The sequence below is a fragment of the Drosophila mauritiana genome, chromosome 3R, assembly GCF_004382145.1.
Source record: "Drosophila mauritiana strain mau12 chromosome 3R, ASM438214v1, whole genome shotgun sequence".
Taxonomy (NCBI): Eukaryota; Metazoa; Arthropoda; class Insecta; order Diptera; family Drosophilidae; genus Drosophila; species Drosophila mauritiana.
The window spans coordinates 2,204,668-2,229,988 of NC_046670.1; the positions used below are offsets into that span (position 1 = coordinate 2,204,668).

General features: G+C 44.6%; 1 protein-coding gene across 4 annotated transcripts; it reads right to left on the minus strand.

Moving 5' to 3' along the window:
• Positions 1 to 1,952: 1,952 nt before the first annotated feature.
• Positions 1,953 to 4,520, minus strand: LOC117145642. Of its 4 annotated transcripts, none has more exons than XM_033311363.1 (3): positions 4,461 to 4,520; positions 2,811 to 4,409; positions 1,953 to 2,733 (listed from the first exon to the last, which is right to left on the minus strand). In XM_033311363.1, exons 1-3 carry the CDS (start codon positions 4,461 to 4,463, stop codon positions 2,089 to 2,091), a joined length of 2,247 nt encoding a protein of 748 aa, XP_033167254.1. In that variant the 5' UTR covers positions 4,464 to 4,520; the 3' UTR covers positions 1,953 to 2,088. The 4 variants fall into 4 exon arrangements, with proteins under 4 accessions (XP_033167254.1, XP_033167253.1, XP_033167256.1 ...); XM_033311362.1 differs by having other exon boundaries at positions 2,805 to 4,409; XM_033311365.1 differs by having other exon boundaries at positions 2,609 to 2,720.
• Positions 4,521 to 25,321: the final 20,801 nt, after the last annotated feature.

The window sequence follows — 25,321 nt, forward strand, 5'->3', positions numbered from 1 at the left end:
ATATCAATCAATGTATTGGGATACAAGCCCTACTAGGTCTGAACAAATTCCTCACTCATTTCTCCCGATGCAGTTTCACCTCTGTGGTGTGCCTCGTTTCGTTTGGGGCATGTGCAGACAGTTGTGAAATTATATTTGCGCACCGTCATGGCCATTGTGTTGCTGCAGCAGGATTGGACTGGATCCGAGGACTGGGCACTGGAGCCAGATTCCCGCCAGACTCCCAGAGCCCGCGACTCAACTCTCGATTTGTCAGGGCAGACGGATAGCTTAACTGTTGGCCAGGAGGAGCAGGTTGTTGCCGAGCCGATCGCCGGATCGAGGGGTAGGGGCAGGGCCATGGGAGCTAGCCGCGCATCATCGTCATCGTGCTATTCAAACAAATGATTTACAAAATGTTAAATGAATTATGCATTTTGCATATAAGCCTTTGCAGCATCGTGCAATTTTTCATATCCAATAGGCATGGACCCCGTGAGCCAGGCCATCCAGCCAGCCAGTCAGCCAGTTAGCCATCCAGCCGGACGAGGAGAACCAACCTGTGCCGCTTGGCCAATCTTTCCCTGGTGTTGGCTTTAATAAATTGGCGTGGGGTGCGCCTCGAGCAGTCCATCCCCCAGCTCACCATCGCCATAGCCTTCGCCGTCACCGTCATCCAATCCTCTGGGTGTTGTTGTCGCAGGCTTGTCCGTGTCCAAGCCAATGTCATGGATCTGTGCGGCATGCGGCGACTTGAGCAAACACAGCCGTTCGACAGCCACTCGCAAGAGGAAGGCAAATATAATCAAGTCATATAAATTGAGTGCATTTTTCACAATAAATTGTCTAAATTGTCTAAATTATGCCGTGTGCGCTCACCTGATGACCACGAAAAGTCACGTGGGCCCATCGGTTGCCGTGGGCAGTGCGTGTGGGAAATTGGCTGGGAGTCGCTAGGATTGGATAGCCGGTGGATTAAATTCGATTAGATTAGAATCAGAAATCACTACCGCTCTATTATCATATTTCGTAATATACCATGGAGCAGGATTAATTATTTTAAACTGTTTATAATTTTATATTAACCGATTAAGCATGTTGAATGGTGTTGAGCACATTTGTAGATGTTATTAATATTTTTAGAATCGCAACGAAAGCTAGTTTGAAAAGGTGTAAAATGCTTGCAGGAGTTTCGTCACGCGGCCAGTCGTGCCTCCCATTCCACCATTCCACAACCACAAACAAGCTGTGCACAGAATCGTAAATTATAAACATATCCAGCGCACCTCGTTATAAGGAAAAGTAGGGAATGAACCCAGAAGCACTTTCCCAAAATACACACCCACCCGATTCGGCCCAATCCATCCAGCAGTTCGTGGATCAGGCATTAGCAGGTGAAATACGTTGATGTGCCTTAAAACAATATTTGCGCGCCTGCAGTTGTGTGTTTGGTTAGCAATTAGGTGCATCCCGAGCATGCAGGCGAGCATAAGCCAGGGATGGAGATCGGATCCCTGATCGATCATGTAAACAACTCCAGCCTATTTAGTATGTGTCAGGAAAATGAATGGCCGGCCCGAGGGGCAAGGTGGCGAGGCAAGGCGGTGTGGCAAGAGCGCGACTAGACTCACAGTAGCCACGGGCTAATTATGCTCGGGAAAAGCGGAGCAGCTCCTGCACCCCACCCCACTCATGCAACTGCAAGCACCACTCGATGGCTGCGCCCTTCAGCAAGACACTTGGCCAGCACTGAACTTGATTTATGCACCTCGGCATAGGACCAGGGCCATCCGAAGAACACACCGAGCCAGCAGACTGCCAGGCGGCCTTGCCATCCCGCTGAAAGTTTCAAGTAGTTTCCCCAACCGACTCAGATTCAGAGCTATTCGAAACAGGGAAAATGCTTGCCAGGAGGAACAATTATGAACTGAGCTTGTTGAAAAATATAATTTTGTAAAATCGCACACCCTGTAAATTGGAAAGACATGGTCTCGTCACCTGCAAAATAGAAAGTAAATTATGTTCAGAACTTTCATAGGCGGTCAACGAATTCCGCTATGTATTTTCTGACACGCAATTGCAAATAGAAAATATAAGTTCCAAGGAAATTCACTGGAAACTCTCTACAATCACTTTGAGCTGACGTTGCAGCTTCCTGTTGAATTCCACGGACAGCAGCTGACGGTCCCCGCAAAGTGGAGTATCGCCTCCGCTTTTGGTGACCCCATTCTCGTTGAACAATTGCGAAATAGAGTCTGCAGAGGTTACCTCCTGTTCAGAGGGTTTCCATCCATAATCATTAGTGGCAGATTCGCTGAAGCTTCGCAGGAATTTCTCCGCAAGCAGGGCAACGCGATCGTTCGGACGAGGAGCATAGTTATCTTCGATCACCTCCGATCGACGAGTGAAGACAACATTGGGCTTATAGCTCAGACTAATCGGCTCTGTGGGCGGACGGTTCCTAAGACTGCTGCTATTGGGGCTGATGGAGGAGGTACTCTTTCTGGTAGTGAGTGCCGCTGCCATCAACTTGGCGCGAATCTTCTCCTCGTCGTCGGTCAGTGTGATGTCCAAGAAGTCGGCATCATCATCTAGAACTATTGCAGGGCCCTCGAAGTCCTCTGGGATTTCCATCAGGGCTTCGTCAGCGTCGTATATCTTAAGGCTGAGGAAGCTTTTCGACTTGGCTACTTCACTCGAAGATGCGTCTGACCCACCTCCGTGGCTCATCTCTTGCTTATCTATTACATAGTCCTGAGGACCATAGTTAGAAACAAACAAGAAAGGAAGCTATCTTCGGCAAGCCGAAGCTTATGTACTCTTACTCTTACTTCCTGATCGATATGATAGCCTTCCATACTTGATACCCTAGGATCAGAGTCATCGGAAACGAATTCGTTATTGTTGCTTATCTCGGGTCCGTAGCTATACTCATAATCATAAGCATATTGTTCACTTTCGTCATAAGTCTCGAGAGCAACGGGATTACTTAGCTCACTATCGATCATATCTTGATCTGGATCTTCGTGGTGTTCAGATGCAACCTCGGTAATGACGCTAAGATGCTTCTTCATGGAAAATGATCCAAATGAATCAGGTATGTCGACATCCTTAGCATGTGTATCCCTTAGCGTTATGGGACGTTGCTCATCAGATATATCCCGTTTTTTTTCTGATGATCTCGAGCAATTGGCATTACGACTTTTGAGCTGTCGGTCACCATGCGTTGTATCTGGAGTCCAATCAGTCCAATCTGCGGTCTCGTCCTGACTGGGATATTGCACCCCAATGGAGGCACTTGATCTGCCGACCTGAACCGCCTTCGCTTTCTCGCTGCCAAATGCGGAGTGAGGTTCCTGGTAGTCGTGCGTCCTGCGCCTCGTCTTGATGTTAATGGGACTATTTCCACGATCTTGATACGTCTTTGGCACACTCCTCTGGCGATGATAATGAGGATGATGACGATGGCGTGTGCTGCAGCTCGAAAGATAATCTCTTTGTGAGCGAGATTGCGATGTCGCAGTGGTAGGAATGTCACTTCTGCAGTCTGCAGGGTAATCGGGTCCATCAGTCACCTCTGCGTCGTAGCGCTCGGAATGGCGCTTTCTTGATCTGGAGTGGGCAGTGCAAAGGCTACAGGCCGAGGACTCCTGGGCGCAGACGCATGATCTTGCTCTGTGCCTGGTAACTGACGTACCTTTTGAAATCCTACTTTCCAATGGACATGAATACGAGTGGCTGGCTTCTTGAGTTTTGCGGTAACTGCGCCTTTCTTTTATTTCTGTTTTATATGACTCTACCTTGAACTGTTTTGGTTTAGTCCACTTATCTATATCTGCCACTGGCTTAAGTGGTTCTTCCAAGCAGCCGAAGGACTCACGGGTTTTTAGAACTGGTTCTCGCGAAGGGTCTGTCGAAGGACTGTCGTAGTCGTAGTAGCCTGCTCCCGATTTACTCGAATACTCCGAGGCCATGCTGCTCCCACTTCCCGGACCCCTGGACAAGGATTGTTGATGAGACCGACGCAGCTTGGATCTGTTTATATGGTAGACCCGAAAAGCGCGCTCAGCCTTCTCTTGTCGCTCCTTAGACTCCTCCAAGATTTCGCTACATATCTGACTATAGCTTTTGGAACGATCACTGGATAGCAGGCTTTCCTGAGACCAGGACTGCGAGTCATCGGGATCACTTGAAATGTACTCTGTATCCTTGGGCATACCTCCCAACTCATTTCCCGAATGGAGATCATCTTTTGAATGCTTGCTGTATTTTCCCCTGTATCCTGGAGCTTCCTGGACGTTCCGTCCGTGGCCCACCGTCTTGGGAACTATGTTTCGGTCGTTACTCTTACGATCTCCTCCCGATGCAGGATCGTCCAGGTCCTTTGTCGACACGCTTCTGGCGCTTATGTAGTGCTGACCATGACGGGACTTGGGGTGGTTTTACAATAGCGGCCAAAGCAAATTGTGCAGCCTACTCACCATTTCTAATCGGAGATCTTCTTGGGTGTAGCTGCGGGGGAATGGGGTCCCGAACTGAATTCCTGGCATCTATTGCCGGGCAACCCCGATCTCTAGAGCTTGCAGGCTTCCCCAGTGAAAGGGCCTTGCTTTCAGCAGGCCCATTAATTACCGGGCCAACTCAACTTGGCAGCCACAAGGGAGCCAAGTGGCCATATGGACCGCTGGCCCGAAAAACAGAACTCAATTAGCTAAACCAACGAAAACTCACTCACCATCTCACCATCGAGAACTTCACATTGCCCACACACAACGAGCCGCCGACAAATGGAAGTGCATCAAGTTCTGGAGAGGCACACGAAGATGGGCGGGAAAGAGGCGGATTTTAGGGGCATGCAACTGCGGCCCATTAGTGTCACTTAGCAGCTAATTATGCTGCGCCCGAGAATTACTTTTTAATTTGTTGCTCTGTGCCCCGTACCAAAATAAATAAACGCGCGCGCCAAGAACTTCAAGTGGTTTTCGGGCAGGAGGAGCAGAGGGCAGCCACCGAAACTCAAGTGGCAAATTTTTCCACAGCAGTTTTGGCAGCCAGCTTGGCTGCCTTGGTTCCTGTCCTCGGTTCTCGGTTCTCCATTCGCCGACCTGGTCTTTTAGCTCCCGATCCCGCTCCCGTTCCCCATCCGTATCCCAATTCCTATTCCTACTTTTTCTGCCGGCACGTGCTGTGGGCGTTCACCTTAATTTGCTCGCTGCCTAAGGGCTCGCATCCTCGGATCCCTCGAAACGTGGACGCTGTGGAATTCTGGTGGCAAAATGGGCGTGTGCCGAAACAGAAATTATGTAGCTCCACCAAGGCCCCTGGAAGAGGCTTTGCCCAAAGGGAAACTTTTTGCCAACTTTAACCAATAACCATTTCCTGCACATACTTCTCCGAAGGAGTCTAGGGCTCCGTAAGCGATGTTAGTTTAATGGAGAGAATCATGGCATGACTGAGTATTGGACAAAAGCTATAGCCACGCTAATATCTTCAGGGAGTTCATTCGGTATACTTAATAACCTGGAAATAGTACTGCGATCCGTGAAGCATGTTTACCTTTTGATCTTCACGCCTTCGGTGGCACACGACGCCAGTCGCTTTCGCCGAGTTCCAAGTGTTAATTAGACAAAAACTAATTAAACATTTTGCGCACACACGCTCCAAATGAGGAGAAGGAGTTGGATTGGTCAGCCGACAACGGCGCCACATGGCCAGGCAGAAAGTCGCCCGGTGGAGGCATCGGCGAGGTAGGGAGCAGAGGTACTGCGAAGGATCCCCAGATACTGGGTCCAAAAGCGGCCAACACACATTTATTAAAGCCGCTCGGGGCATAAATCGTTGAGTGACATGCGACAAACGTCCGAGTTACATTCTGTGCGGTGCGATTGATACGACAATCGAGCGATGGGTGCTTGGGCTGGATGGATGGATGGATGGATGATGATGATGATGGGTAATTAAAAATTGATCACGTTTAACAAACTGCTACCGAAACAATATATCACAAATGATCAGTCGAGCAGGAGGAGGAGGACTTGACAAAGTCGCCAAAGTTGAGCGGTTTCGGTGGAGCGGCTGTATGGACATATCGATCTGGTTGAGATGCCACATTAAGTCAAAGCTCTGGTTACATTTCAGCTCTCGGCGCAGATCCATATGCCTTTTTGTGTGTGATTTGTGATTTCCCCTGCCCTTTCGCCGATCGGTCCATCAATAATTCATTTCGCCTGAGTGATCTATTCAGGGAAGGATCCAATCCACCGACCGATCCATCCACCGACCGATCGTTTGTTCGGAGCGATCGCGAGAAAAAAGATATTCCGCCTGTCAGTCGGGCCCTGGGCACAAGTGTTTCTTTTGTTCCATCCCTTCGAGGGTAAAAATGTGCCATAAATATAATGAATACATATTTGGAGGCGCGGAGGGGCCCAGAACAATGGAACCGCTGAGGTTCCGCTCATTATTAGCCACGAATTGAAGGACCCTTCAGCCGGAGTGTTGGTTTTTGTGCAATCGCTGGCGACTTTTGATGGAACACCGCCGCAGACGGTTATTGATGAACGATGCCCTGCAATGCGGTAGGGCAATGGATCACTGATCGGGCGCCGCAACGACCCCACATCCACCACATCCTCCACCTAGCCGAACCTACCCCTCTTCGCCCACCTGAACCCGAACCCCTACACTGGAGGCTGCGAGCCATACGCAAACTTTAACCCCTGGGAGATTTGCGCCAAGGTGTTGGATAAAACATAAAGTTCGTGTGAATGCCGACACGTTGTGACAATTGTTTGACAACAACGGCCGCAGAACGAGCACAGAAGACATGGAGAACTATGAAAAGGTCGTCAAGCGACTGGGCCGCATGACTCGCCCTCACAATCATCGATAAAGTTTTCCGCCGCGTTTTCCCCGCGGTTTTCTGCAAAACGTGCCACGAGTCGCCCGCGAACATTCAAAATATGCAAATGCCACAAGGTAAACAAACGGCGCAAGCAGACACAAACAGATACTGCCTGCGACTTGGAATCCGACCAGTCCAACAGTCCAATCCTCTCCCCTCATCTGGAGTCGGTCGTCGTTGGGTCTGTGCTCGTGGCATAGATTCCCGCTTTCCTCTGTTCCGCGAAATCGCGCCGAAATTATAAGAGCACAAATGTAATCTGTTCAATGATAGTGACGGGCGAGACAGATTCTGACAAATTTCGAGCCACATTCTTTTGCCATTAGTTGGCCAATTGGATTAGGAGACAACTCATAAGTCAGTTGTACAAACAAAAGATATATGCCATATACATATGGCTTAAATTCAACTTGACTGCGCCAGCTATTCCATAATGAGTATGAGGATTACTTGATCTCTAAACTGAATCTCCACCAAACCATCAATTCAATTGCATGTTGCTGATTGGCGTTACCAGGGAGCAGCGTTCTAGACTACAATATAGTTAAAAAAACAGTTTATTTAGTAGACCCACTGAAACATAGAAACATACTCCCCCACCCATAGTACCCCCACCTGCCCCGTGGACATGGGAATGATCTGCGCCAGTTGCTCCTCCAGCGCGGTTCTTGTTGCTCGGCCTGGAACAACACCAGAGCTTATTGATATCGTGCTCATTGATCTTGTTTGGCGATAAGTCTGCGCTCAAATACTTATATATATAAATATTTTCATCGTCGGGCTTAGGCTCCCACTTCCAGCGAAGTGGATCGCATAAAGGCGGAGAGGCCAGAAACAAAGACTCCAGCTTTGCGAAGGCATTAGAGGCGATCTTCGGACTTGGCCAGTAGTTGGATTGGATTGGATTGGATTCGGTTAAATGTGTTTTTTTGCAGTTGAACCCGGGGTTGCGGCCGAGATCAGGACGATGCTTTGCAGGAGGACGCGGATGCAGATGAGGACTGGGGCACATGTGGCCCAAACATTCTCACACGACCAGCTGTGGAATGGCGAGGAGAACCTCGGGCTCCGGCTCGGGCTCGACCTGAACTAAAACTGGGACTCAACGATTGGGGTCTTTTTTGCCTAGGCCGCAACTATAAATTTCATAAACAGCTTTGCCTTTGGCTGAAGGCCTTTGCAGTTCCGCGAATTAATATTCGTGTGATTTTTTATCGTTATTTGATTTCGGCCAAATTTACTGACCGTCCGAAGCGAAGTTGCAGTCGAAGTTGTGGTCGTGCAATTGCAGGTGGCGAGAGCCATCGATCCCTTTTAAGGCCAACGAAGTGTGATACCATAATAAAGGGCAACTACTTGGTAGTACTTGTATTGTACAAAAAACTGACCGAAATATTAAAAAAATACATAACATCACATTGTTTTAATGCAATTTAAATATGTGAGATGCAGCGTAATGTTGAACAGATTGCATGACTAACAAGGCATTATTGCTTTATTGTTAGGAACAATATTGAAACAAGATAGGAAGTTATTTCAATTACTGCTTGAGCATCCCATAATCAACCTAGAATGTCCTGTAAGCTCCTCGCTCCATTTGCCCCATGAAGATGCCCGCAAACATGTGTCAACCCATTGCCATAAATGTCCGAACAATTAACAAGCGCCCCAAGTGGCAAGGCCCCATATGCCCAAGTGGCCCCAGGATAGTCATTAAGCGACTGAGCCTCAACTTTAACCTTTTTAATGGCAGGCCGCATCATAAAAACCCTCGGCACCCCGGCGCCCCGGCGCCCCCTCCTGGAATACCTGGCAAATTAGCCAGAGTCGTAAACTGTGGAAGAGCCGGGTGTAATTATGCAAAACATACTGCCTATAGCGATACGGGCAGATGGATTGGGCATCAAGGGGCGTTTGCAGAAATTAACTTATTAATTCTGCAAGTCGGAATTTCAATTTGGCCGATTCGTGGATCGATTTCGCCTGCCCTTTTTATGGGCTGCAACGTTTTAGTTATTAATTTCATTCGCGAACCAAGCCAAACACACTCGGCGTATGCGGAATGTCTCAGTGCCTAATGAGCAGGACGAGTGCGGGAGGGGTGCTGGGCGGTGGAGCGGTGGAGCGGTGGAGCGGTCCAGGGGACACGGGTGATCGCAAACAGCAGCTCGTAATTTAATATTTCATGGCGCCAGCAGCACTATAAAAAACGCAGCAGCCTGGAGTCCAGCTCCAAGCTCCAAAATGAAATGACTTAAGCTGCACCATTCATTATGACAACACGACGTTGGCCGAGGACCTCGAAACGCCGAAGATGCACTGAAAGAAACGGGTCAATTCACACTTGTTGCTCCACCAAGTATTTCTGCAATGAAAATAAATGCGCTTTCAAGTTGAAAACAACCTTTTGTCGGCAAAGTCTACTAATTGTAGACACTAAGATCGTTATTAGGTGCTATGTTTAGTTCTGCACAGCGTTTGTAATGAATAATGATCTAAAAAGTCTTAAATATTAAGCACATATTGGCAGTAATTAATTTCTCCATGTGTAGGCAAGAACCTGGCGCAAACCCAGCAGACAGGCGCGGGCGGGGGGTCACACATTCCCCGAGCTTTTTGCAGATTTGCTGCTGCTTCATCTTCATCATCTTTTGGTTATCCTCGCGGGTCCCTTGGCACAGTAAAAAAATGTCTACGCCAAACACAAATTTTGCGTTGAGATTGCGATCATTTCGCTGATATGCCCCGCCCCTGCGACCAGCTCCTGTCCCCCGCCCACAGAGGTGCCTTATTTCGCATTCAGGCGTGTGCGCAGCCGCAATCCGCGAATCGATTCACCCAATCCTTCTCCTTCACCTTGCGATCTAAGCCCCTGCCCCACCTACAAGCAGCCGAACAGCAAAAACCGAGGTGGAACAACGCGTGACGCGAAAATACCAAACACATAACATTTGACTGTTGCCTGTTGTTCTGGTTGCCCTTTATGCCACTGGCGTACACTGAGCGAAATGGGTTCGTTAGCGGTTAAAGAAAAATGTTCAAGCCAACATCGGCAGAAAAAAGTGAATTATGTGTGCCATATTTGGGCAAAATACTGGTGGATATTAATTTATATTACTATGGTTGTTATTGTCTTATAAAAGATCTCAGCTGATACGTGCCATTGAAAGTCTGTTTAAGTAGCTAAGAAGCTACAAAGATACTCTAAGACGCAAATAATATCTATAATCTGTAAAAATATTCGAGGGCTGTTAGTTACTCGTTGCGCAGCCATGGGTTTTCAGATCTCGACGTTCATACGGACGGACTGACGAACGGACAGACAGCTAGACATACGGACGGACGGACTTGACCATATATTCCACGAGTCACAAAACGTGTAAGACATTCAATTAACTGGAAACTGGCTCATTTTAATAATTTTAATAAGTGTTTGTGATTTTCCAAACCATGGACTAGCCTATCTTTACGCAAGTAAAGAAGTATGCGATATTCTATTGAGTTCCCCTAACCCTGATTGGAATTAAATGAGCATTCCATACCTCGCTTAACGAACAGCAGACAGACGATGAAATCGCATTATGTCGAATTCTGAATGAATGATATTTTATGCCTTACTTGCAAATCTGTGGGCTTCTCGATGATTGTTTTTGTTTGTTGATTTTATATATATTTTTTAGCTCCTTTGCCTCGGTTCGCCCAATGCCCATAAACGTAATGTGTACGAAATTGTGAACATGTGGGAACTTTTTCGCGTTTCAGTTTCGGTTTGGGTTTGGGTTTGGAGATTGCTTTTATTTTGAGTTCGTCTGATATGCTGGTTGGCTGGTCGCTCGGCAGTTTGCTTGTTTGGCTGGCTGCATTGGACAACTTCGATGACTGCGATTGCGTCTGCCACTCCGATCCTCCCCCACATCCCCACTCCCAGTTCCCAGATCCCCGAACACCAACACCGCCACCGCCACCACCACCACCACCATCTCCAACTCCATCTGGGTCTGGTCGCAGCTTTCTGGTGTTGTTATGTCGTACTCATTTCGCTTTTGATTTATGCAGCATACCCTTTCTAAATAATAAATAAAATATGAAATATGTCGTACTTCTCCCTTGCTACCTTCCTTCCCGCGCAGCTCGACGATGTGAAGATCTTCGGTTTCGGGAACCCCACCTGAAGGTTTCCGCGGGGCGGTCCCGGGCACCAGTTGGTGTCGTTTTGTTAAGTGTCCATCAAAATCTGTTTTGTGTCTCCACAACTCTCAAAATGTATACATCAAATGTCCTGCTCTGCTTCTTTTTTCGGTTAGCTCATAAATTATATTTCTGCCAGTCATGGGCCGTTTGTGGGATACTTTTTTGGGTGTGTTTTGGCTTATGTTCGGCCAAAGAAACAGAAAGTTAGACCTCGCCCCAGACTGACAAGTGATCTTGGGGCTATACGATCCCTTTTGCATTGTCCTGCTGTCCATCCTGGACATCCTGGGTCCGGCGCTAGTTGCCTGTCAAATTAGTTCGGTTTCACGGTGACCGATCCGCCGGGTGACTCAGTTCGCATGCGTGTGGGATGTACATTTATATGTGCTGCAATCAGAAAGGACAGTCAGATACAAATATATCTTTTTTAATATGAGCTACATTGCTTCAGAAATTTCCAATGCTCTGTACCGTTTAAAACCCACATGATAAAAAGTACAAATTCAGTTAAATTCCAAGTAAATGTTGTTTTTGATAAGTCCCACACATTACCCCTACCCAACTACCAGTTACCGTTACATAATTCAAAGGAATTCGCATCGCTTCTTTTTATTGAATGTCCTTTTTTGTTCCGAAATGAGAGTGAGCGTCAGCCGGATGAGCATAAAAATAGGCATTAAAATAAATACTCTCAACCGGATTTGCAACAAGCCAAGTTGTGTGCTCAGCCGCCCACGCTCACGACGACTTACACCTCCGTATCCGCATCCGCATCGGCATCCGCGTCCGCATCCGCATCCGCTTATATGACGCATTTCCTTTGGCCCACAACAACAAGGGACTGGAAGTGAAGTTTCCCTGTTTGAAGACCCACCATTATCCTTTCACACGCAGTCCTTACTTCCGAGGGAAAGCGAGCGCTTTCGGAAAAAGTCAATTAAAAAAGTTAAATAAATCATAAACTTGGCAGATGATTTGATTGCGGCGCAGGATTCGTAGCTCAGCCATTGGACCGCAATGCGTCTGTGTATTCTCACTTTTCTTACCCAGGGGTGATTTTTACACAGGAAATAAATTTCGGTTTTTCTGGTGAAGTGAGTAATAATGGTGGAGGAATATCTGACAAATGTGTGGATCATCTGCGTTGAATGTGAGCTATAGCTTGATAGTTGGCTTGAGTAATCCGATTCTATCACTCCCCTCAGGCATCCAGGATTTTCTCTCTGTGTAACTGCGTCTGTTTGAATGGATCAGAGGCTTACATCCGTCGAAGGGAAAACTCTCTTCCTTCGGCATCCGTGTGTTTACTTTGTTGCGGTTTTCTTTTTTCGAGGCTTAGCGCCGGACGGGCGGACAGGCGGAGGGCTGGATGGGCGGACATCCGACGGGCGGGTCGTCCCCCAGTTGACTTTCGGGCAATCATAACTGTAACTGTAAATGCTCGGGAGCCGCCGGCGAGGGAAAATTTATGAAGTGTGGCGTGTGCAAGCACACGTGTGCCGAGTCCTGCATTTGAGTTCTGGGCGTGCTCTGGGGATTTCCATTATTAAACATTTGGGGCGCTCTTCGGCAACTGCAAGTGATTTGCTTTGATTTTCTTGTCTGGCATTTATCATTCCCCTCCCTTGCTCCTCGTCTCTTGGCAGTAAATGAATTTTAATCAAATATGTTTTGCATAATTTATGATATTCATGGGTATTTGTCGCATCGTTCCAACTACTTTGCATTTCCACATTTATATATCTACATATTTGGCAGGCGCTTTTAGCTTGTCCGCACCCGCATCCGTTTCCGCAGTCCCAAACAAGGATATATGTACGCTAAACGAGGTCCATGAATGCGATATACCCTAAACTGATTTTTCTTCAGCAAATGTAAAAACAGTGCCCCGTTCGAAGGGTGGATGTTGGTCAACAATTTTCAAAGAAATAAATGGGCATAATAAAATTGCTTTGCAGTCTATATTTAAAGACTCGCGGTATCAGATCCATTTGTAATTTTCTCAACACAAATCTTTCAGACTCGACCATGGAGTTTCCCGACACATTTCCCGAACCTCCTTCTCCTCTTCTGTCTGGCAGCCATTGCGAACTTCACTGCGCCAATACGTTTCCGTTTTCCTGTCTGCCTGACACTTGCAGCATGTTGCCTGTCATTATCCTTGGCTCCTTTCTGCTTCCGCGCTTATATTTTCTTTTTTTTGCGTATATTTTCGGGGGCACTGCGAAATGATTTAATGACAGCGAATGAAAAATTTATTGTGCGTGAAGTTTCTTTTCGCTGAAGGGTCGCCGGATAAATTGGCAACGACATTTCGACGCTATTAGCCAGCAGAGGCCTTCTTTTTGCAACCCTCGCTTAAATATATATGTACATGTTCTTTTGGGAGGTGGGAAGGAGGCGGGTAGAGATGGGTGGGACAGATAGCAGGTCCTGTCAATGTCATAACTATGTGGGCGTGCCCCATTTGCCGTTGTGTGGCGATCCATAATTATGTTGTCAATTGCAAATTGTCTGGCTTGACTGCATGAGGGCTTGACTCAAATTACATGCCGATTTGGCGATTGTAAAAAGCCCTAAGCTAGAATTTTTGAGAAGCGCGTAGAAGGGGCCGTGATATTCCACACGATGCGAATATACAGAAATTGTTGAGACTAAAAGATAAATATTTTATTGTCCTTTTCTATTTAACACTTTATTAACTTTTTATTAATAAAAAAATTCGAAATAGACAGAAATAGAAGAAATTATTTTATTATCATTCCACAGTTTCATATTCTGCATAATTGAATGCAGCTTATTCAGAAAAGCGTATTTCCCGATTACGTAATTACTAATTTAAAATGCATTTTAAGCTTAATGAACATACTCCAACAAAGTTTCTATAACGAAAGATTGTGAATTGATATTTTAGGCTACATTGGAATTCCTGCTTAAGTGAATATTAACAAATATTAGTGGAATATCTTTAGTAAGGCCTTCCTTCTCCGAATGACCAGGGATAATCGTGCAGACCCGGCTTAAATAAATGTTCATTCACGCCTGCCACAGACGTCGTTCCTAAAGGTTTTTCTGTTGAGCTGCGCCAGCCCCAAAGCCATTGAAACCGTCGACTGGGCGACTGGCGACTGGCCCGGACCATTAAAATTTCAATGGCTTTCCCCGCGGACGCGGAGTTCTTTCTCCTTGCGCCCGACCAATCGTTTGCCGTCTTGTCTCTTGTCAATATCGGACAATTCATGCGCATTGCGTAAACATCCGTTAAAACTTTATTTTATGGCCGCCATTTTACGGACGTTTTGGTGTAAATACATTTCCGTCGAGCGACATCGGACATTGGACATTGGACACCGGGCGGACGGACAGCGGAGCAGTAGCCAGAAAAGAACCGCACCCAAATCGGGAATCGGGGCCGGGAAAGGGAACGGATTCTGGCTCAGGAAGCGAAAAAAATGGCGACTCCAACGGACGGCAGTGGCCAACCGAGGCAGATAAGCGGAGGAGACCGGGAGTACGAGGACCGGGCATAAATTATGCACTGCAAAATAAACGACGAGGCACATAATAAAAATCGGGAAAAAACTGTGTACGCAATCAAAAGATGAAATGGCAACGAACAAATCGCCGAGGAAGCAGCAAGTCGAAACGAAGATACCCTCTCCCATCGTATTAATAAACCCAAACTGATATCATTAGTCGTATTTATATAAAATATTTAAAGAGTTCTTGAATGTATGTGTGGGATTGGTATGTATTCAATTTAAACACATGAAATAAGTGTAATTGAAACGTTTATTGAATTCTTAACCCAAACTACAAAAGATACATTTAATTTTGAGAATTCACCCAACTTTCCTGTATTGGTAGAGTATATACTAAGCCATACATGAGCCATTTGAGAAAAATTGTTTTTGCTGCCACACAAGAAAGCAATTTAGAGAAGCCATGGGACAGGGGCCAACGAAAATAAAAGAAAATCTGACAATTTTAATGAAAAATCTTGCAGATGAAGTGGAGGAGGAGAAAGGGAGTGCCACCGGTGGTGGGGGGAGTATTTTTGTGACAAGCATGTGACCCAATTATGTGCAATCATGGCAACAAGTTAGAGGAATCATAACAACATTTCGCATTCAGTGGGGATCTGGACCTGGATCTGGATCTGGTGCACAAAAGGCGAAGTGTCACCGCCACAAGACACGAGCCGGGTCTCCCCGACTCCTCCCCAGTCTCCCCGCATCACCCGGTCTCGCAAAAATTTCAATTTCAATGCGCCTGACAGCGCCAGTCCGTCATCAGCTACTCCATTGCGACCCACTCCCCCACGATTTTATCGCCCGAAAATCCCCGGCTCCTAGCCGAGCAACACAAATCAGCAGAAGAAGACAACGTGGATGATGGCGATGTAAGGATGATGACGACAATCAGCGGCAAACAAACAAGTCAATGTTCAAGGAGGGGGTGTACACTGCGAGGAAAAGCTGCGTTTTATGTGGCAAAGCTTGTGACCAAGCCATTTTTTAGGCATTTTAACGTTTAGTGACGAATGTAAGCTCGATGAAATCTTGCAAACTTTCAACGTAAGACTTTGTAAGTCTCCCAAGAATTCGCGTACGAATTCCAAATACTTTTATTGGATGTATATCGTATATCCAAGTGCTGGGAAATTTGCTGCCCATTGTGTATGTCCTAGAAGCCAAGGGGCTTTTGTCCTAGCAAGTGGCCACAATTGAATAAATGAATGCACAAACGAGTGGGCCGCCGACAATGGGCGTCTGAGCGACAGTGGGCCGCAGGACGTCCGAGCTGCACAGTGGGCATGTTTCAGGTGAATGCGGCGCTCATTACGCTTTTCAACGCTATCCGGATTGCAGGACCTTCCTCCTGCGCCGAACCCCCCCTTCTAGATCGCTCTTTGTTTGTTCGCTGCAATTTGCGCTCTTTGTCTGCCGCTTTCGGGGCTATGCAAATAATTGCTTTATGTCCTTGTTCGGTCCGGTCGTTATAAGCTGTCCCCCTTCCCCTTCTCCGCTTGATGACGGAAGGACGACTCCTGACGCAACTTAATGAGCTTTCACTCGATTGGCGAGCGCTTTCACCGCAAACTAAGTAAAGTGGATTTCTGCGGCTTGCCAAAAACATAATTGAACATCAATTGCGGCATTTGTTTGCTGGCCGAGAGAAAGGAGATGCGTTTAATGGGGTTTTCTATGCATCGCATTAAGTGTGTTTATTACGAGTAATACGGCATTGCAGCCTTAGATTGTCGTTTGTTTTCAGCACAACTACAAAGAACTATAGATAAGTGAACCATCAAGGTTACGTGCGTTCTAAGGAATACTCGTACTTTTATATTTCTGGTTAGGAAACGAACGTCTGTCTATTAGGCTCTTCACTCGGAAGAATATGTTCAGTGCTTTCTTGGATATTGGATTGAGTTTTAAGAAGATTTGATAGTACTTGTGCCATGTACCCCTGCACACACCCTCACCCAGTTCGGAACTCGATAAGCGGGAAATCTCCCACGTTCCACTATTCCACTAAGGAACCCAACGAAACCGAACCAGCAATTACACAGCGAATTAAGTCAAGTCAACTGGGAGCCAGAAACATTGAACTCTTCTCCCCGCTGCCTCATTAGGCATTCAAGAAGCGTCGGCCAAGAGCCATTGATAAGACCCATACCCCGAATCCAGGGGCGGACCGTCTCCAAACAAAACAATTTACGTATAAATTAATTTACTTTCATTAATTAGAGGGGGCATTAGGCGATGGAGCCACCTCGCTGGGGTGACTGGGGTGAGTGGAAGACCCAAAGGTAAAAGTTTTCGTCTCGCTTTTTGTTCTTTGGCTCGTTCATTTTGGGAAGTGGAAATTTGCATAGCAATTCAGTAATCATCCCATACTTTCGTTGGCGGAGGAGAATCTCTTTTCTATTATTTGCATGGCAAATTAATGGGAAAACGGAAAATGAAACCAATTTGCACTATTGGGGTCACGCACCAAAGCACCAATCACTCGGAGAAAGTTTTTGTGTTTTACACAAGTTGAAAACTCCCTGAAATTGAATCTTTACTTGCATGAATCCTAAAGAGTCGGTGTCATTATGATGTTTCTTCCTTCTAAACTAATTTACAACACTGGCAACAACGACTTTTCGCAAATAATACTTATCGATGGTTTGGAAAATGAAATATTTGGGATTACTTAAGAATTCAATTTCAATATTGATCGCTATTGATGAGATCCCGCCTTTGAAGATATGGGTACTGTAATCAGAGACCCACCTTCCAAAAAGATCTGTGACTGTTTCGAGATGAGATGAGAAGACTGCGCTTGGAGCAACGTCAACTGGGCTATAAAAATGCTGATGTGTGTAAACCATAAAACTGTGATTTGCTTGCAGGCAAAGGCTTGGAAAACTATTGTCCCTTTAGAACTAAAGCGCATGCGCCACAGAAACCGAAAAAAAGCATTTAAAATGCACATAAATTAAGTCGCAGTGGAATTGGAAATAAAGGAATGGCTGCGAGAGGAAAACCTAAAAAAGTGATGGACTAAAAATCCGTAGGTGTTGCCATTGTCACAGTCTGTTTTCCATTGGAGGGGGATAAACTGAACGAATCCGGCATTAGAAGACCAATAAAAGTCAGTCAAACATGCTATCAAATTTATAATTTCATTAAAAATGGCGCCAGTCTCGGTAAATATAAAAAAATTCATTTGCCCAACATTAGGAGGAAATAATAAGACTAAAGCAAATAAACCGATGGCATGGCGTTATTAGTGGTCATTACTTGGCCATTAAATCGAGTACATAAATCGAGAACATTATTGAATTTGCGCACATAACCAATGCAAATTTCCCATGGCTTAAGATTTTTCTCTTTAATGCCTGCGATGAAAGTAATATATTTTTATACGATCCAGTTTATGGCTATTTAATGTTAAGACATCAAAATATTTGCGGTGCCAGTAAGGAGTGGTTTTACAGATATAGTATAATTGACCACTTTATACTATCTTTACGAATTAGCCTCCCTTCCACGTATGTACATACATAAGTTCCTTAACCTCCTCATCATCCATTTTAGTATACATACCACATTAAGTTCATCTCTCATTAATGCTACTATTTCATAATTTTAAAATAAGCCGGACTGAGGAGGAACAAACTGAAGACCGATTCCAGTGCCACAAAGAAACCAAATTTATAACCCAACAACAGCAAGTGGGACTGGAAGGGAGTCCGTCCGAAAGGCACAGAAAGTCGTGTAAGAGAAATGAAAAGTTGAAAACCTATAAAAATTTAAATTGATTGTTCAATTAATCTTCTGAGAACTTGACAACAACGGGGCAAGTATGTACGTTTGTTTACTCATTTGATTTTCAGGGGGAATCTGAACTTACGAGTCAGTTTAAATATTTTATATATTAAGCTTTACATTTGTTGTTCAGAAGTGATCATCTAAGATGCTGACAAATTTGGTAAGATCTCTCAGCTATCGTTTAAACAAATACCAGCTGCACAATGCAACACGCATTCAGAATGCCGCCAGGAACAAAGGCCTCCAGACAAGTTACATAAAACCAGTTACATAAAGGAACCCAAACGGGGAAGAAGAATCAGAAGAGGGCCCATAAAGAAGAAACCCCTGCTCAGACAATGCAATAATATTTTTCATAATTTTTCCCAGTCTCCTCGTCCATTTTTTCGTTGGTTGTTAACCTACAGTCAATTAATGTCCCATAATTTCGATTCCAGCTCCGTATGCGAACGATCGCAGGATGGAGCAACCCCGGCTCCCCGAACTTGTCATAAGGTTTTCGACTTTTAATTGCTAATAGGTATTTTGATCGGTGACCGTTCTGGCCGTGCGAGGGTTAAGTTGTTTAATCAGTGTGGAAATGCCGCCTCGGCGGAGCGCGTCAAATGAAAACCGATACCGATGATACCGATGTGGCGAATGGCGATGGGCTAAGGGCGAAGTGGCAACGATCCTTGGCGTTCGTTTAACGATCGATCGATCGATCGAGCGATCTGCCAGATTTTGTGCCCTGGCAATCGGCAGCTAATTTCCATGTCTGAGTTTCGGATCCGTCGTTGTTGGATGCTTCGCGGGCCCCTTTAACGGCCGCCTCCGCTGCGGCGTCATTAGCATTTCGAGATTTAATCATCAAACATGGCGCAGCCTCGGATCTTCAGCGCGGCTCAGTTTGGATCGCGATCGGCCGATCCGGCGGTGGTAATGATGGCATGTTCTGTCCTTTGTTTGGCTGCTTGTCATACATGCGCTTTTATCGGCATTTAAAGTAATCTATAAACGGTCGAGGAGCACGGCGACCGCCAGGTGGTGGGAGATTCCATCAACCTGGGGCTGATTTACGATACATCCTGATCGTAAATGCCTCCAAAATCGCGGTGATATATGAAAAGCCAGTGGTCGTGTATGAAAACTCTCCTCAAAACGGAAGTACATACTTGTATAGTTTGCAGGTCTGTTTTCGGTAATGCTGCATTACATACTAAGCTATACTTAGTTTCGCTATTTACCATAAATTCATAAGCAGAATTTAAGAAAATTGAACAACTATCTTCTGAGCACGTCGCCAACCCATTGACTAAACTATTTAACTAAACCATTTCACTAAAGTCAGTTAAAGCGAGTTGAGCGAAGCGCTTTCTGCTCCTTCGTACAAGGAAACCCTCGATAAGCCCTGCCCAAGAAATACAGCATTTTCATTGATTTCAATTTGCCTGCCTTGCGACGCCATATTTCAATTTCTGACCGACGCACAATTTACAAGCCATAGCATGTGTCTCCAACTCTGTGTCCCCAGCCATTCATGCGACCATCTCTTTCTCCGGCGCTGTCTCCCTCTCTTTCTCACTGGCCTGGCTGACTGGATGACTGGCTGACTGGCTGACTGGCTGACTGGGAGGGAATGGTGTCATGCGATGGTCGATGTGCGATGGGCGATGGGCGGAGGACACTGGACAGACAGCTTAATTGATGAACAAAGGCGTTCGGGCCAAAAGTTTTGCGTTTGCTTAAGAGATAGCCCAGTCCAACGTCTGGGTCCTGGACAGTCTTTTTGCCGAGCTCGAAGTCGAGGACTTGCAGAAGTCGTACAAAATATTTAACACCCGCTGAGCGTATTTATGGGAGAATGAACCTGTGTGTCCTGTCCCACTCTCCTCGTCATCGCAGCCATCCCATTCCCAGCCCTCCGCCTCCCTCCGCGATCCCAACCTCTTTGTCATCGACCATGACTTGGCTCCACCATTTTGTCTTAGACGGGGCCAGTATGTGTGCCCAGGAGCGCTACGGGATTTATGATATTCAAAGTATGAGATTGGTTTACTTTTAGCTTGTAGAAATTTAGAAATTGTTGAGTTGTTGAATGTAAAGGTGTCCTATTTTAAGGATCTATTAACCCCTTGCCCTTTGGACCCGCCACTGATCTTCGGGATTCTCGTGGAAGCTGCTTTCCCACATGGACATGTGTACCTGTCTCGCTCCCACTCCCGGAAGATTTGCAATTCCAATTGGCGCGACGTCTGCTCCTGCTGCTGATGATTAGTTGTTGGCTCTGGGAGCGCCGCGCTCCATCGCGCCCTCTCGCTCTGCGGACGCACTCGTATGGCCCTCTCTGTCTAGTCTGCGGCGTGGCTTTCTATGCTGCGTTCGCGTTTAACCTTCTTTTTATTGCACACACGATGCAATTATTTGTTTTATTAACTGTTGAACATGTTTTCTCCGCACACATTGCGCCGTGTTTTCCCACTGATATATAAGTCGCTTCCAAATTGTAAATTGCAAATTTTATTAATTTCTGGCCATGGCAAACTCGTTCTCTGTGTGGGCTTCTGCTCGATTCTGATGCGCATTGGTCTTGGACTTGGCTCCACTCCTTCGGGATGATGAACAGTTTCCAGCACAACCTAATAGGGTTTCTGTGTGCTGGGAAGAAGTTAATGGTAATTGTCGAACAAGTCGTTTTGGATTTGTTCGCTGGCGTAAATAAAAAAGTTGCTGTGAACTTGGCCAAATCCATTTATACCACAGCTATTTAATTCTCCACCGAAAAACACCGCTCACAGGCAAAGGAAGTGGCCATTTTTCATTGGCTAAGCCTGGAAGAGGTTGATTTGCATATAAAGCCAAGCCAACAACTAATTCTCCCACCCACTCAGTGAAGTGAAATCAACAACCTCAAAATGACTTCGCTAAAAGATTAGTCAGCTAGGCAAGCACAATAAAAGGCTAAGCGGCATTTCGCGACATTTTGATAAATATCGAATCAAAATAATGCGTCAAAGTAAGTAATCATGATTAAGGGTGCTCAGCGGCGGGGGAGGGGCGGGGGAATTAGCCAGTGTTAATGATCAATAAATGAGGCAGCAGGGCGGAGCGGCAGAACAAGTGCTGGCCATCACACGCCATTCTCGAATTAGTGGCCAGCAAGAAGAAGAAGTAACACGCCTGATTTCACCCCTTCCAATCCCCCCACCCATTCAGATCCTGGCTTAAACCCTGTCGCAAAAAAAAACCGAAAAAGTCACATAATCGCAGAGGTCAAATGCAAATGTATTGGATCCGTGCGAACGGGGGTGAGTTTGCGCCACCCCGATTTGTATTTATTTACTGCCACGCATAAGTTAAGGTCCTGCCAAAGTCAATTTATATTCAGGACCTTCGCTCAGTGTCCGTGTGTGGGAACCTTACCATGCGGCCCAGCCTCAGTCAGGATCAGTCAGCTGGGCGGAGAAAGCGAATCCCTTTTCGCTCTTTTCCTCATTTTCCAATTTTCGTAATAGAGTTGCAGTTGATTTTCTAGTATTTTATCAATAATATATTTAGTAGAAATAAATATATCAGAATCCACAAAAAATGGTAAGAGATTTGTAGACATTTTTTACTTTCATTAAACAGCATTTCTTTCTTAACCCTCTTCCGCAGGATTGTTTGTTTATGTGAAATTTAATCAAAATCGGTGTTAAGCCGTGTTTATTCACATAGGCCCCAAGGGTGACATTCGGCTTCGTTCAGCACGTGCAACCGCCGCCAGCAAGGTCGTTGGGTGGGAGGGTGTCGGTGGAGTGGGTGGCTCGGCCGCAACCCTTAATTGCGCGTGTAATCAGTTGGCTAAGGGGTTTGCCCGCCGCCGCGAAACGGGGGAAATTGGAGGAGGGCATCTAATGCCCTGTAAATGCAACTAAACAGCTTGTGCGAAGCATTATGGCAAAGGGTGCCGGGGGATTTGACTTCGGGGCGATGTAAAGTGGCGTTGATTATGTGATTCCGATTTGATTTGATTTGATTAGATTGCGTTGCATTAGCGGAAGATTGATGGGGCATATGTCAAATAACATGATAAATTGAAAGGCATGTTGGCATTAGTTGCATTCTACGCTTTGACATTTATTGTAAAGTGCAATTTGCTGACTCGGACTAACAAGCTTTGCATTTTTTCACCATGTTTTTCAGGGGTAACGTTTATCGTATCCCCAGTTTGATTGTTATCTTAAAACGGACATGAACTCTAAAAGGTTTCGAGGATGTGTGTATTTATGGCAGAGATAGCCGTTACTAGATTCACCTGCTCAAGCTATTACAACTCCCAATATCTGGACTTTAAAACGCACGGAAATGTTACTTTACTTCTTTATGATAGTTGCCGGACGTCGAACTTGAACTATTTTTATTTCAGTGTAACCAGCAATAGAAGCTCAAATGTATGAACTTTATTTCTTAAATCCTTTCTGGAATGATCTAAGAAAATGTCTCATAAAGATATAGATGGAAATTCGAGATATTTTCAAAGCAAGAGTATCCAGCTCGAAACCTTTGACAAAAATGTATTATATTTCGCATTAAATTCTACTCTGTTGAAACTACAAATATGCATTAAGAGTGAAAATAAAATATTTTTCTAAACCAACAATCTTGTGCTTGTATCTGAAATCTATATGCTGAATCTCAACCTTCTAGCTTTTATAGTTCCTGAGATCTCGATGTTCATACGGACAGACGTGGTCAAATCGAACAGTTTATTGATCCTGATCAAGAATATATATACTTTATATGGTCAAAAACGCTCCCTTCTGCCTATTGCTTACTTTTCAACGAATCTAGAATACCCTTTTAATCTACGAGTAACGGGTATAAAAAGATAATACATAATTGCATAATTCTTTCTGAAATTTTTGTGGATTAGGAAAGGAATGAATGGACACTAATTACTTTTAATAAAATGTCTTTTAATGCAAATTTGTTTATGTTTATCTTTTAACCTATCTCAGTAACTACAAAATCTTTTTTAACTATCATTTGAATAAGGCGTAATGTGGCAACTCTAGCCTGAACTCATCCGCCTCATTTTACGTATCATATGTAATTATATCGCAACGCAACGAAATATCGCATAACGTAAGACTAGGGCTGCAGCTTCGAAATGAATAACGAGATAAAAAAACATCTAGTAACCCAGAAAAAGATTTATCGAGTGACTGTCAATACACAAAAAAGGCCCCTTGTCAAATAAAAAATTATTTTTCATTTAAAAAAGTAAGCTTGTACCGTCCGGTTGCAACGTTTTTTTGTATTCCGGAATCTTTGACCATGCTTTCGCTGCCTTTGATATGAGCTGTTGCAGATTTTACAATGCTTTTTACGGAAGTCCCTTACGAAATTTAAATAGCCATTATTCTTGACGTTTCCCTGTTTGGTGCACTTTGTATTGGAGGCACACTCGCCCTTGACTTTGGACAGGTGAGTGTCCTGTTGGCAGGTACCTTGAATATACCTGCATGTGTAAATATAATGCTTAGTTTATACCATTTAACTTTTAGCCATAATGAGCCGATTTCCCATTGACCTCGCCCCTTATACGAGTCACTTTGCTTTAATGGACTAATCGCAAACTGGCTGGAAGTTCCTGCTCCGGGAATAAATCCTTTTTGGCGGCTTCTCGGCCCAAGTACACACATAATGCTAGGTATTAGCCACTTGTAATACTAATAACATGAAATGTTAATTTTTTCTAGACTACTTTGTAAGCAGCTGCTCAATTATACAAATATAGAACATATTCATACTGTAAAAAAAATAAATCCGAAACCTTTTAATGCCGTCTTCCAATTGAACGCATTTTAGTAAAAGCAAGAGAGAATGCTATAGTCGAGTTCCCCGACTATCAGATACCCGTTACTCAGCTGGTGTGAATGAGAACGCGAAATTACATAATTTATCTGGGACATCGATTGATATTGGGGAATAAAATAAGAAAAGAATTAAAAAACAGGTAAAAATTGGCAAGGCACACAATAAAACGAATTAAGCTCTAAAGAGTTTTCAAAAGTGGGCGTGGCAGTTTTGTGCGGCTTTATTGCGGCAAATCGATAAAAATTTTAAAAATATAAACTATGAAAAAATATCCAAAAATTTTTCAAAAATGTGGGCGTGGCAGTTCTTCCTTCTGCCTGGTAGGAATATAGTATACCCTCTTATTCCTCGAGTAATGGGTATAAATCAACATTGTTGAAAATACGTGTATAAAGGGTAAAATCAAAGACGTAGGCAGTTGGAAGGTATTTTAATATGAGGTATATATTAAGCGTGACAGAGAAATGATTAATTATTTCATATATCAACGCTTCGTTCCATTCCTTAAGTCGCCTTATTTACGGCACCCAATTGTGCCAAGTCTGTGTACAAATGTACGTTGTACAAACTGTCTAAAATAAAAAAAATAAAAAATTGAGCGCTCCTTTTTGAAAATTTGACAGCCTCTCTAATTTCTATCAAAGACAAGAACCTTATATCAGGAGGTTGCATTCACTAAATACAAATATACATATATGTGGGGGATGTGTCCGCTGAAGGTGTATTCGCTAAATACATCGAAAATCGCATGTGATATGATTTGTAGATCAACACTTGACGTAAAAAAGTTGTGAAATCAACATTCATGTAAATAAAATCACTGTAATAGTAAGTCTTTCTAAAAAACCTCCACAACAATCAATGGTTTAATTTAAGTAAATATGTTCAAAGGACAAAACATTATAAAATGGTTTATGGAATCAAAAAAATCTAAGGCAAGAGATAAATATAATATATAAAATAGAAATTGACATTTTCATAGCACAGAATCATATAAAATATATATCTATCTTTTGAATTTGCTATTCATCATATTTAATATGTCAATGAGATCGTTCACAAGTTTAATTTCATTAGGATT

What these genes read in the sequence shown, in the direction of transcription:
- LOC117145642 (XM_033311362.1), bottom strand. An exon ending in ATATCGATCAGGAAGTAAGA is followed by an intron (nt 2,734 to 2,804) that starts GTAAGAGTACAT and finishes TATGGTCCTCAG; the next exon opens with GACTATGTAATAGATAAGCA.